Here is a 13,981-nt window from a genome sequence, read left to right on the forward strand (position 1 = left end):
AAATAATTCAAGACCAAAATTAGCCAAATCGGTCCAGCCATTCTCGAGTTTAAAACTTTCGCTAAAACGAGACTTTTTTTTCCTTTGTTGGCAGACGAGCGTACAGCCCACCTGATGGTAAGTGGTTACCGTCGCCCATAGACTTCAGCAATGTCAAGAGCAGAGCCAAACCGCTGCCTACTGCAATACTAACTGACTAACGAACAGCAATTCATTTTTAAATATATAGATTCATTTTAACGTAGTGCTAGTGTTCTGGTTACTACAAGTGTTTGTAATTGATTAATTTTTATTTAAATCTGCACTATTTCTCAAATGGTTATTTGGATTTACAGAATGAGATGAATCAATTACATGTGAAATGATCCAAACAGTACCTACCTCAGTCAGTCAAACAACGTTTAAAATCTAAGTGACTATAGTTTCTAAGCTTGAGTTTAGATTTCGTTGCTGGATTGAAAACAATAGTGAATGACATCAATGTTCAGAAAATGTAAAGCAATTACAAAAATAAATGACCAAGTTTTAAACACACAATAAATGGGTCCGTATTGTGCTTACACAATGAGATGTCTGATTTTGTGAGCATTTCTAAAAAAGTACATGTCATTTTCATAACGAGACCCAAGTGTCATTTGCGAAATTCGTATCTCTTCACTTATTATTTTTATTTTCTTCATTTACTGTAATTAATAATCGGGTAAAAGGAACACTGAAAATTATAAATGACTGCAATCTATCATTCTTATTTTCGTAACTGTCAAAAGAATGTAATCATCTAAGCATTAAAAGCTATTTTCAGTTACTAATCGAGCGAATGTTTGGGGGTTTTGGTCCTCAAGATGGTCCACTAAGCGGTTCCATTATCTTATGAATACCAGTTGATGAACAATATCTTATTAACTCTAAATAAAAATGTTGTTAATTCCTTCAGAAGTCTATTTCGACTCAGCAATTAGGCATTATGAATAAAGTCGCTTAGCGTAGCATTATTTTAACGAACCTTTTATACAGACTAAGAGGGAGTTCTAAAAACTAATTAATATTTAAGAATATTATTAAAACAGAAGACTTACTGTGCACACATTCGAGTGAAATCATTTAAGATCCAATTGTATAGTTATGTTTCAATTTTAGAATTCTAATTTAAATCTTGAAATTAAGTTTTTGTATTAAATTACAAATACGGTTGACATTCGATACTCAAATTTGTAAATATAAAAAGAATTTAAATCCAGCTTAATGAGTTTGTGCGGTGGGTATTCAATCACAACAACTTTAGTATCGAGTAAATGTTTTATGAACGATTTTAAATCAACCACACACAAATATTATCCTACGATTTAAATATTAAATGATCGACAGTGTTTTCTAAATCCCTTGAACTTGGTTGACGATCCTAAGCCAACATTGAAAATACTCTGATGGAATGGAAGGAAGTTTAAATACAGTGAGTTATTGTTGGTCACGTACCGTGTTGGGGTGTGGATCGCGACATGTAGCTGCGTCTTCTCGAATGTCATGCTCGGCTGAACGAAGATACGTCACGAAAGTGCCTTTGGCTTACTGCAAAAACAAGCGGTTTTATCTTTTCTTGAATTTAGACTTGTTAATTATCATAAGAACAAAATTATGTTATGAATGGTGTGAAAACCTTCCAGTTTATTTGACTCATCAATCAGCACAATTGTAATATTTATTTACTGTCTGAATAATTAATATCTTAGAATTAAAAAAAAAAAACCGAAATGATATCCATATTGTAAACAAGTGTTCAGATTGCGATTGAAAGTATACATTAGGAAACTGTCACATTTATTATTTAGCCAACAAACAGTAATATACTAAAAACAACAAGAAGAATACGATTTTCTTTGAATTATAATTCGAACAATTTCAGAAGCTATCTGTTATACGCTACGAAGCGATTTCTCGCTTGTACGCTTTCCAAACGATTTCAAATTTACATTCCGTTTAGATTGGCATCGTTCTCTTTGTGCGCATTGCTCCACGCGGTTATCTCATTTAAGATAAGTGCTTAGAGACGAGTGAAACAAATATTCATTTATCTAATCTGATATGTGGTACAAAAATTATGTTTGATGGTTAAGAATCACTGAATTTATTTAAGCACTTACTATTCTTGACAGTTAGAAATAGTTCTTGTCTCTTGAATTGTATCTTAAAGTAATTAAGCAATATGTGGGTGCATACATTTTTAAAGAAATTTCTTTTTGGTTACCCCGAATAATTATGGTCATAAAAATACTGAAATTAGTAAGCTTTTTTTATAAAACCCTGAAAAATAAAAATTGTCGATTTAATTTAATCTCGACACCCATTATTTTTCTTTCGTCCGATATCAAAACCCTAAGCTGATCCAGCATACTACTGTTTACAGCTACCACAGTTAAAAGCTTACGCTAACAGATCCTAATGGCTTATTAAATTCTTGATTGCTTGGAGATAGGCCATGTAATCCTAATAACTTATTAAATTGTTAATTGCTTGGAGATATGCAATATATTTCAACGCGTAATTGAAAAAACCTGTTGCACAACATATAAAGGTACTCACCAGAATAAGATTTAACCTCGAGCTTTTTCAAATCATTTGGGGTCGCCGATTCTGATTTCCAACACCAGCATAAAACTAGGCGGAAGTAAAGTCTGAATCTGTTACGAAAAGGTAATAATAATATTTTATTCTTCCAATAAAAATAAACACTTATTTAAGAACGTGTTATTGTATAATTCTATGCTGTATATATCGGAGGGTAAAAGGCTAATTAGTTTATGCGACATTTATCCTTGTGATTAAAGGTGGGTTTTATTTGCTATTAACATCAACAATTAGATGTTTTTAATTAAACTTCAATTAAGTTTACTCCATTCAAAGTACTGAAAAAGTTTTTTGCCACCTGATGGTGAGTGGTTACCGTCGCCCATGGACTTCAGCAATGTCAGGGGCAGAGCCAAGCCGCTGCCTACCGCTTAATACTCTCCACAAGCCTCGTTTGAAGAAGAAAATGTCATAGCGCTCGGGAAACACCGTGGAGGGGAGCTCATTCCATAGCCGGATGGTACGTGGCAAAAAAGACCTCTGGAAACGCACTGTGGATGATCGCCGTGGCTCCAGGTAGTATGGATGAACTCTACTCCGGTGGCGGGCGGTGCGATGGTAAAAACGAGATGCCGGTATCATGTTAAAATGTTGCTAAAACCAAAAGCCCTTCACCTCTCGATATAATTGAAACGTTTTGCTTGTAAACTTTCAATAGCTTCACAATCTTCCAATTTTCAAAAGGCAACTGTCACGTATGTACACAGTGTCTCTTCATATGTAACAGACGAAATTGACGCCTGTCAATGAATAAATTGCCTCTAGAGCGTTATTACATTTCAATACGAATTTTATGTATAACTTTGATTTTTTTATTCTCAAATATTTTCCGGACATTCGTTCGAATTTAGTGTCTTTTTAAAAGTGATGACATTTTTTATTCGCAGTCTAGGTGTGCTTGATCTTGTTAGGCGTATATGGCACTCGTAGTACAGAGAAAAAACATAGCTTGAGGATCTTGAATGTGAGATCAAGCATATAGCATAACAACAGCAACAGCTTCGCTCAAAATAAGCATATTAAAAAAAATACATATACATATTTCAAAACATTGTGTGATTTGAGTTCTTCGTAAATACAATATATATGTACATACTTATATGTATTATATATATACTACATGTATGTATTATGTCTCTTACTCGATTTCGAAGTTAACTTTTAAATATAAATAGCGCAAGGGTTCGAGGACGATTTTTCGTCCTACTCTCGTATTTTTTAACTTAGAATCGAATAAGTACATTTAAAAAGTTTTCTAAGCCCAAGCAACTAATGTATTGAAACGTGACGCATAGATAATAACGAAAATCTAACTACAAATTTCAAAGGCACACAAACCCTTGAAAGTTACAAACAAAGAACTAATATTAACCCAAACTTGGAGCGAAGATATAGGTTTTCAGTACATTATCGTCTCGTCCCTAACAGGTTCCACAGAGCAAGACAATTTTGTGTGTTAGTGCGAACTACAATTTTACACTAATACAAAACAGGCGTTGTTAAGTCAAAGTTTGTAAATGAAGTTGAACTGTGCAATCAATGGAGTTCCTTGTTAGTTCGCCTCATCAATTGTATATAATTTACAATTCAGTTATACTAGTACAAAAGGGAAAATAAAAAGCAAAATAAGGACCGTATGTAACAATATATTATTTAACTATACGTGATTTCGTAATTCACTTCCATAACAAAGGAGTAACATCGTTTTTCTAAGAAACTGCTATCAAACAAGGAGGCTTCAATCTCACGATTCAAAATGATATTTTTTTTTTCTACAAGAGAAAATCGCCGTATCCCCACCCGCGCGGCAGGTGGGTATGTGGGAGTTGAACCTCACTAAAAACTCCTGCCGCTCACAACCGGCGCCCTGCCTCGGACCAGGCTGGAGCCCAGTCGGGGCTATTGAGACGGCGGGACAGGATTGACGCAGAGCACATTACATCCATCCCACCGTCCCACAGACGCCGGACCGAGAGCCCGCCTTGATGACGCTGTGTGACACCTTCTCCCGGAGCGGTCGGGGAACGCGGTCTACCATCACCCGGCTTCCTACTGCGGGTGAGCGTGCAAAGCACGCCACCCCACGTCTGGGTCTCTCCCCGCACAAAACGGATGGGACCCCAAGCTCTTAGGGGGCCAGGTCACGGAAACGACCCTGCTCCCGACCCCCTGTTCGGCGGCGGCGGGTATCTGAGTAGTGAGGAAAGCTTTGCCTCACTCGCCCCGCCGCCTCCTTCTGCGAGGTGGTGCACTCGCAGAAGTCAAGCATAGCTTTCCAGGACTCATCGCCGCCAAGCATCGACGCCACGACGCCGGGCAGCGACAAGTCCGGTCCTATCTTTGCAACCAGGACACGGCGCTGCACCTCCCAAGTGGGGCAGACAGCGAGCGTATGCTCCGCCGTGTCTAGGTCGTGTCCACAATGGTGATCCAGTGCAGGTACTACCCGAGGCATCCGTGCCCGGTCAGCACCTGCACCAGACGAAAGGTGAGACGTCCTTCGCCACGATTCACTCAGTCATCAAAGACCGGGTAAACTGCCTCGACGGTTCGTAGCCCCACGTGGGGTTGGCCAATCGCCTCGAGCACGACTCGAGCACGGACCGCCGAGAATGGGCCTTCCGCGCCCGTAGCTCACTTTCGGGGAGACGCCCCACGCCTCGAGCACGAAGCTGGCTGTGACACCGATAATCGGCAGCGAGCGATTCCACCTCTAGCTCCCATGGCGGCGTCCCCGCCAACACACAAGCCGCCTTGAAGGACACGGACGCTTCAAAATGATAGGCAGTATTTATAATCATCCAAAATAATCTAGGCCGTGTGTTCATTAAGCTTATATACGGGATATAAAAAAAACATTTCATCACTTTAGCTGTACATATATAATAATATTCACTCCGGATCTATGTTTCAACATATGCTACGTATCTTAGATATTATCCAAGCGTTCTGTTAAAGTTATTAAACGAACATTTTACAGAAATATTATTTTTATAAGAAAAACGAGGTAATATATTACGCCCCTGCCGATTTTTATGAAGCCTTGTCTAATCCTAAAGAATCAGGATAAAAGTATATTTTCCAAATATAAATACATTAAAGATAACGTTTTTGCTCTAACTTTAATAATACGGTAAATGTATTTCGACAATCTAATGTTAATAAATTATGTTTGCCGAAAAACAATAGCCCTTTGTGTCTGTTGACTTGAAACAAAAAATGTAATCTCGGCACGTTTTAACAACTTAAGACGCTAATTAAATGCCGACAAAGCTTAACATTGAAAATATCCGAAGAAATATTTCACAAGGGACGTTTAATTTTAAATCTTTCATGATGGTCAACAATAGCATAATACATAATATTGGAAAATTATGGTGATGTGTTCAAAAGAAAAAAATGAATGTTATAAGTTTTCTATAGTCCACATATTATATTAGTAGTAATAAATTTCAAGGAGCTTCGTATCGAATTTGATTGATTATAACCGATTAGCTTAAACTTTGCATAGTCCCAGTTTTCATAATAATTATGAAGTATCAAGTTTTAAGGTTTTAAAGGAAAATTTCAATTATGGAATTGATGTAATCGATACCTTGGCGCAGAAATCAATTAATTTCACTGTAAATATAAAAGCTCAAGCCTCCAAAACAATTTGTTAATTAAAAATCGATTTCTCGGCTGGTGTCAAAAATCATTGTTGTCAACTAAAGCCCATTTCGGTCATGAAGAAGAGCTGTCAGCTTGAAAAACAGTTCTTCTAAGACATTATCTGTGTGTGATTTGGACTTTGCTTCGCTATTACATTTTGTAAACGTTTATCTATCTTTTAACTAAAATGCAAATTTAATCGTTTTTTTTTTTCATACTTTTTTGAGATATTAAAACATTAGAATTTAATTTCAAATCTCATCTGTCTTCTTATCTGTTCCAATTAATATGTTATTAAAATATAACTTTGAACGATTATACTCGTAGCAAGACATTTAGAATACGTATTTTTAGTAACAATAGTCATACTGCTATAGTCGATTAATGAAAGAGCGTCTTTTTAAAAGATAGTTTCATACAAGGTATATTGGATCTTTCGCTAGGGTTATTTACGATTTCTTTTTCCACAGGAAATCGCCGGATCCCCATCCGCGCAGCGGGCGGGGGGGGGGGGGGGTATGTGAGAGTTGAACCTCAGGGTTTACGCAGGGCATATTACATTCATCCCGCCGTCCCCCAGACGCCGGACCGGCGGCCGCCGGCGACACGACCGCCGGTTCCCACGGTCGACGGGCCGGGAGCCCACCTTGATTCCGCCACGCTGCACCTGCCCCCAGAGCGGTCGGGAGAACGCGGTCTACCATCAAGGGTTATTTATGATAGGGCGTATTGTAAGCCCACATGGCACACACTATCTTGTCTATATTTGCTGCAATGCAGTCACAGAAAACTCTCACAGATTACAATTGAGACTATGACCTCATGTCTCAAAGTGAGCGGCGACGTTCACGCTGTGATGCCTAAATATGTGTTTCAGTAACCAATTAACTTATCCGATCGCGACGGGGCAACGCAAAGCCGCCGTAGCCCGAAACATAATTTGTTGGATCCTCCAGATTCACCCTCGGTGCTTTTAGGCCTCTCAACCACCAGTCATCGTCTTCGTTGAACTCGTCGAATACGACGAAGACCTGGAGGGCAGTTTCTCGCCGGATCTTCTCAGTGGGTCGCGATTCCGATCCTGTGTTAGATACTGGGAAGCACTGCTCCTGCTAGGGTTAGTGCTAGCAAATTCTCTCAGGCTGAGTCCATGAGCTCACCTACCCGTCAGAGCGTAGCTGAAATAGTCTCTTAGGCCACCAGCGAATAGGTAGGAAAAAAGCTAATTAACACCGGGTGGGATGTTATAAAGCCAACTCATGGATAAAGGAAATTAATTTAAATAAATAAAATATTGACAATTTATATAACTCTCCATGAGATCCTGTCTTTTTCATTATATTGATTCTTATTTGTATAATACAGTAAGTGCTAATGTAAAACTTGAATTTTCAAATTTGATTTTTGCTGGGTCATTGTATGAATACGTAGTTACTAAAGTTGGGTCTACACTAAGGTTCTAGCGCGGTTACGACAATGGACAAAAAATATGAAACAGAAATATGAAGCTATCGTTTACGGCCACAGCGCACTAAGCACTGTGTTTTGGGTAGCGCCAACGGAACGCGTCATAATGATTTAATGTGCGTGGTTTTCAAACATACCTAACCTCGCGTAGTGGTCTAGGCCCTCTAGGCTACAGGCGAACTAATGAGCGATTGGCGGGGTTATCGAGCCAATCCTTGTGCATAGTGCAAGTTTTTTAACATTCTTGATAGCGCCAAACTTTGTATGCAGTTGGAACAGCGCCACTGTCGGCTAATGTAGGCAAACATATATATTTACACGTTATATATTTGCATAATTAAAAATATATATTATATAAATGTTGAAGATGTCGCATCTCTTATATACAGCATTCCCTATTACAAGAGCAATCTGATTTAAGGATGAAAAATGAAGAAAACCACAATAGGTACTACACATCGAAAAAGAAGTTTCACTTCATTCACGTGCGCCAAGTTGCACGCGCACAGTTTTTTTTCTATCAGTACCTTAGTGTTCTGTACAAGATGTTTTCTTAGTTTGGCGTTAATTAATTTAATTAAATAATTTAAATACCTATCTGTCTTTTTTGTTTTGTTGTGCTTCGGTAAATAAATATATTTCTCTTTAACAGTACTCTTACAAAAGGTTTAGTATTTTTTATTCATTCCGAAAACCTCTTAAACGGTACATATCTGTTTATTGTATGTATGTATTTTCTATAATAATGTATTGTCTTTAGTACACCGCAACATACCTGCTATATTTTTATATTTTCCAGAATTTCTGTAAATTAAACGGTTGTCTGGAAGAGATCGCTTTTAGCGATAAGACCGCCTATTGTACAAATGTATCTGCTTTTTGACTGTTTTTTTTAATGTAAATTGTGTTTTGGTGTTCAATAAAGTGTATTCTCTCTCTCTCTTATGACAGGATAAATATCAAATCTTCATCAGCACTTGAAATATATCTCAAGGCCAAAACAGATCACAACAAACGCCCCGTAAATTGCTTCCGTCGCCACCCAAGTCTCCGTGAATTTAGCGTAGATGCAAACAGCAACTCTATATTATGTTGGATATTTCATGCCGGTCGTCGCAACCGCACTAGTAACCTACGGATTCAGCTTTAAAGCTATTTATAATGCGTAGTTCGGTACCCCGAGTAACCGAGCACTAAGATCTTGATAACTTAAATAACCTAAAAAGCTGAAATGGAAATTCCAATTTTGACTAAAATTTTAGTTTTGTTAAGTATACTAACTTCAAAACTATTTATATGTATATAGGATGTTTCATTTATGTAATTTCGGACTTGTGTTGCGTAGTGACACGGAACACCGCCATTTTGAAATACTATAGTTAGTCTGAGTTCGATACTCACATTTTCCACCTCGCTGTCTTTGAAGGCCAATTTTAGCCAAAGTAGCTCGTTAAGCACTACTTTTTTATTGATTAGGAAAGCTGAGAGCCGAGCGCATTTTCACTTAGATTCAAAAGTCACTTAGATACTATTTAATCATCTGTTTAGATTTTTAATTTAAAGTTGAAAATGTAAGTCTAATTCACCAACCGTAAATTTTTCTCTTTACACCAAAATTTTTATAACTTCCAATAAAGTTACGAAGCTGATTATTTTATGCATTAAAGAACAACTCGTAGAAAATTAGTTGCAAAAAAAAGTCTCGAAAATTTTTCTAAATTTTTTAATTTTTTTTATGTGGCTCAGGTCTAAAGTTCTCTAAAAATTTAAAAAAAATTCATAACTCGAAAACTAAAAAAAATCGCGGAAGTGATTGCGATGTGGAGTGATTCGGATACGCCACGACACGAGGGACCAATTTTCCGGCCACCCTTTGTACGGTTCAATATTTCCGGTACCACAAAGAAAATGAAGATAAAGAAGCATTATTAAATAAATGTTTACAAGCTTTATAGATAATTATGACATTCTAAAATAGTGGTAAAATAGTGTTTAATTTAAAAAAATATGTTTGGAAATTTGAATGTAGAATTTATATATATTTTATATTTTTAAGTAATCATAACGTGTACATACTTATTGCTCATCCAATAGTAGATGAGAGGATTAAACATAGAGTTTGCCATCGCCAGCCAGTAGAAGCCGAGATAGATGTGCTGAGCGAAAGGCGCCGTGGCGAGTGACTGATGGTGATACACCAGAACGAAATACGCGTGGTATGGAAGCCAGCATAGAGCAAACACCATCACGACCAGCACGAACATTCTCACCACCTACGAAAAAAACAAAATTAATACATTCTACTAATAAACAGTAGTCGATGATGAAATCAGGTGTATTTAATATAATAATATCATAAAATAAAAAATTAATTGGGTGTCAGACAACAACATAATATTAACACGTAACAACATAATGTTAAAATAATAGTAAAGGAGGTAATGATAGTATCCTGCGATAGGCATTAGGAACTATGTAGGTGTTTTAAAATTAGTTAGTATTTAGTAGTAATCTTTTAAGTTAATAAAGTGCTTCTAAATTTTCAGTTGATTCGTGGAAAATTCTGGAATAGTTTTAGGATTATAAAACATAAAAAGTCTATGAATATGAGTGAATAATATGAAGTTTTGAAAAATTTATAATATTTGCCCTGTTTAAAACTCAGCGACAAGCAAAATTTTCATATTATTTTCTCTTTGAATTTTAACCACGTCATTACTAGCTTATTTCAAATTTTAAATCTCTCCTCACTGCGCGGAGTAACTACCACGCTTACCCACGTTTTTTATTTGTTTTTTTTTTTTTATGTACTATCCGATCTTAAAATAATGATTCTGCCATGAAGCAGTAACGCGCTTCAGTTTTAAGGTGAGGCACACGTTGTACTTTAAAACTGAGACTTAGAACTCATTTCTATGGGTTTCTGTAACCATTTAACACCTGCTGGGCCGTGAGCAAAACCCAATAAAGTGTATCCACAATTTGTTAGTTTGGTCAGCTAGTGTAAAATATCAGAATATTTATATAATACGCTGATAATAATTAATAAATATTGATATTTGAAATCGCAACATTAACTAGATTACTTTGCCAGATTCGCGACACCATTCGAAACACAGGTCGACTTTTTCTTAAGTTAACAACTTAGTGAACGTTTGTGTAACTGGTACTACAACAATGACTGGTAGTGAATGCAATGTTTGCTTTAAAACAATAAACCCGACCTCCATTTACGAGTAAAATGCCTCAGGGTAAACGGTTTTAGAACAAAAACGAAGAAACTGGCCCTTTCTGCTTCACTAACAACAGCTATGCAGTTATAACTAAAAATACATTCCTTATTTCTATGTTTTCAGTGTAAATATGGTTTAAGACGTATTCGTTTTTATATTTGTTTACGCTCTGGGAAGTACTAATGATTCTTATCAATGAGAAAAATATGGGTACATCATAATAATAAATAGGAATTTTAGGTGTTACAAATAAATTTACGATTAGAATAATAGAGCTTACAGTAGTATTAATCATGAGCAGCATTTTTTGTGACGCAACTTCCAGCTACGCATTGGTAGATACGTTGATATTGAACAGACTAAAACACCTCAAAACAACAACATGCGGCAAGTTAACATGTTTTTTGTAAAGCGCGTCTCTCTCCGCCACCATTGTCACACGAAATAACAAATCATTCGTAGCATGACCAGCGTACCTTTCGGTTGACGGACTATTCGAAGCTATCTGTAGTCTGCTGAAATAACGCCACCAATACATAGCCCTAGGATATATTACTGCTTCTGAACCATCGCGGGTCGGAAAGTATAATCATGTGTCATCCGGCTGGTTTTCGCAAAACGCGGGATATATCCTCTTATACGTCGTCCTCTTGGGTCTCCCACACGAGTCTCCATACTGGAAAGAGGATCTTAAAGGGGAGTCATTTCGAAAAGACGGCACGACATGAGAACCCTCTTGTCGTGGCTGCTGGAAACTACATACCCGATCCTGTAGACCGAATGGTAAACAGTCGACGTCACCCAAAGCACGTCATTATGGATCCTCCCGATCCATTAACGGATCTTTTAGGCACCACAAGCATTGGTCACCGTTCTCGTCGAACTCGTCGCTTGCGACGAAGGGTTCAACGAGCGAATTAACCCATAGACACAGCTCACTGAGTTTCTCGCCGGATCTTCTCCGTGGGTCGCATTTCCGATCCGGTGGTGGATTCTGCGAAGCACTGCTCTTGCTAGGGTCAGTGCTAGCAACACTCCGGTTTGAGCCCCGTGAGCTCACCTACACACGTTAGGTTGAAGCTGAAATAGATTCTCAAGGCTATCAGAATAGGTAGGTTTAAAAAAAAGGGAGTTAGAGCGGTTAATATTCTAATGAAAACCTTCACCCAGCCCACGGCTTAATGGCCACAGATGTGTATGGACGGAGAAGGGCGCTTTCTTTGAAACTCCGCCGCCTGCTTTTACAAGATGATGCACTCGCAAAATTCAAGTGATGTCTCACTTCACATTGCTAAGTCGTTATTGGATGCCAGCAACCATATTCGGTCAGCACATATGAAAGCTGAAGCCTACAAACAAAATAACGTAGACGATAAGTAATTTTCATAATCAATAGGTCGCTGTTGTGCGCTGGAACGGGTGTATACTACAATTCTGTCTGTATCTGTAGCCAAGCAGTTTGTTTCGGTTTGAAGGACGAGCCAGTCGTTATACAATATAATTGAGACATCGACCTAATTTCACGGGGAGAGTGGTGGCGTACAGATTGTGTATCTTAAACTGAGGTAATTATTTTTTTATTGCTTAGATGGGTGGACGAGCTCACAGCCCACCTGGTGTTAAGTGGTTACTGGAGCCCATAGACATTTACAACGTAAATGCGCCACCCACCTTGAGGTATAAGTTCTAAGGTCTCAGTATACTTACAACGGCTGCCCTACCCTTCAAGCCGAAACGCATTACTGCTTCACGGCAGAAATAGGCGGGGTAGTGGTAGCTACCCGTGCGGACTCACATGAGGTCCTACCACATATGGCTGCTTTATCCATATGTGCATTTTTTATTTATTTATATAGCAATATAATATATAATGCGTTAAGTTAATATAATAAAATAAACAATAATAATTAATAGAATCTTAATAATCTATAGGGACTAATATTTATCAGTCGAGATTGCAACAAAATATGTGACAGGATGAAAAATTATATTTCACTGTTAGTAACGCGAAGGGAGAAAACCCATTTATAATACAATCGATTCTCGATTTCTACGTGTTCATTCAAACACCATTAATTTCTCTATCATTCTATTTAAAGGTCTGTTGTTTTGATTCAACTATAACAAAGGAATTGTCCAAGTAAAATGAATAAAAACAAACAACCGTGTAGTATTACCGATAATAATAGCAACGTAAATAATTTGTAATTGTTTTACCAAAATACGAAGACATTATTACAAAAACAATAATTTAATTGTAAATGCTGATCGACGATATTCTGTTTCCTGTTCCATATTTAAAATATATATGTAAGTATAAAACATGATTTTCGTGATAGGAAACAGCACTGAGTAGCAGAGTACTACTATATATACAACGTGTTACAAAATACCCCGTAAAAAATATAATTAATTATCAAAGTCTAAAATTTTGTTAACTCTAGTAAGCTGTCACGTCAGTGAACCAGATTATTTAACAGAAAGACCTACATACCTATTTTACTTAATAATTGTCTACTTTAATAGCTTTACTATTTTTCATTCATAAATGTTTGCTAACTCAATACAAGGAAGTCATTTTATAATCAAGTACTGGCTTCAAAAAATTTCAAGTTAGATGTCAATTACAATGTCTTTTAAAAAATTTGTCGTTCTGCGAATTAGGTAGAAATGTTGGTACATTCTGCATAGTTTAGTCTTTAATTTTGCTGAATTAGGGTTTGCACACCAGTGAAAATAATTATATATTTTTTTTTGGTGTATGCTATACAGCGTTACTACGATTCTTAAATATTGTAAATGGACTCGTTATAAGGTCCCATTTAACCTCCTTTCGGCTTTACGGATAGTATAGTAACACCCTGTATAGGAAACAATGAATTTAAGCAGTCAAAACTCCTTTTACGACCACAATATGCGACACTAAAATTAAGCAAGATTTTATACGTGTAATATATCGCTAGAAATTTTCCTTAAGGTATACTGTATGTGAATGTAGATCAACCACA

At 37.0% G+C, this 13,981-nt stretch overlaps 1 protein-coding gene across 1 annotated transcript in view; it reads right to left on the bottom strand.

Moving 5' to 3' along the window:
• Positions 1-13,981, bottom strand: part of NGR-A33 (neuropeptide receptor A33) — a gene marked incomplete in the record, with an annotated part of 90,920 nt that overhangs the window by 2,496 nt on the left and 74,443 nt on the right. The window contains 3 exon segments of the mRNA NM_001134277.1: positions 1,474-1,566; positions 2,578-2,675; positions 9,817-10,013. Of these exon segments, the coding sequence (NP_001127749.1) occupies positions 1,520-1,566; positions 2,578-2,675; positions 9,817-10,013 (342 nt within the window).

Source organism: Bombyx mori, chromosome 6 (genome assembly GCF_030269925.1).
Source record: "Bombyx mori chromosome 6, ASM3026992v2".
NCBI classification, from domain to species: Eukaryota; Metazoa; Arthropoda; class Insecta; order Lepidoptera; family Bombycidae; genus Bombyx; species Bombyx mori.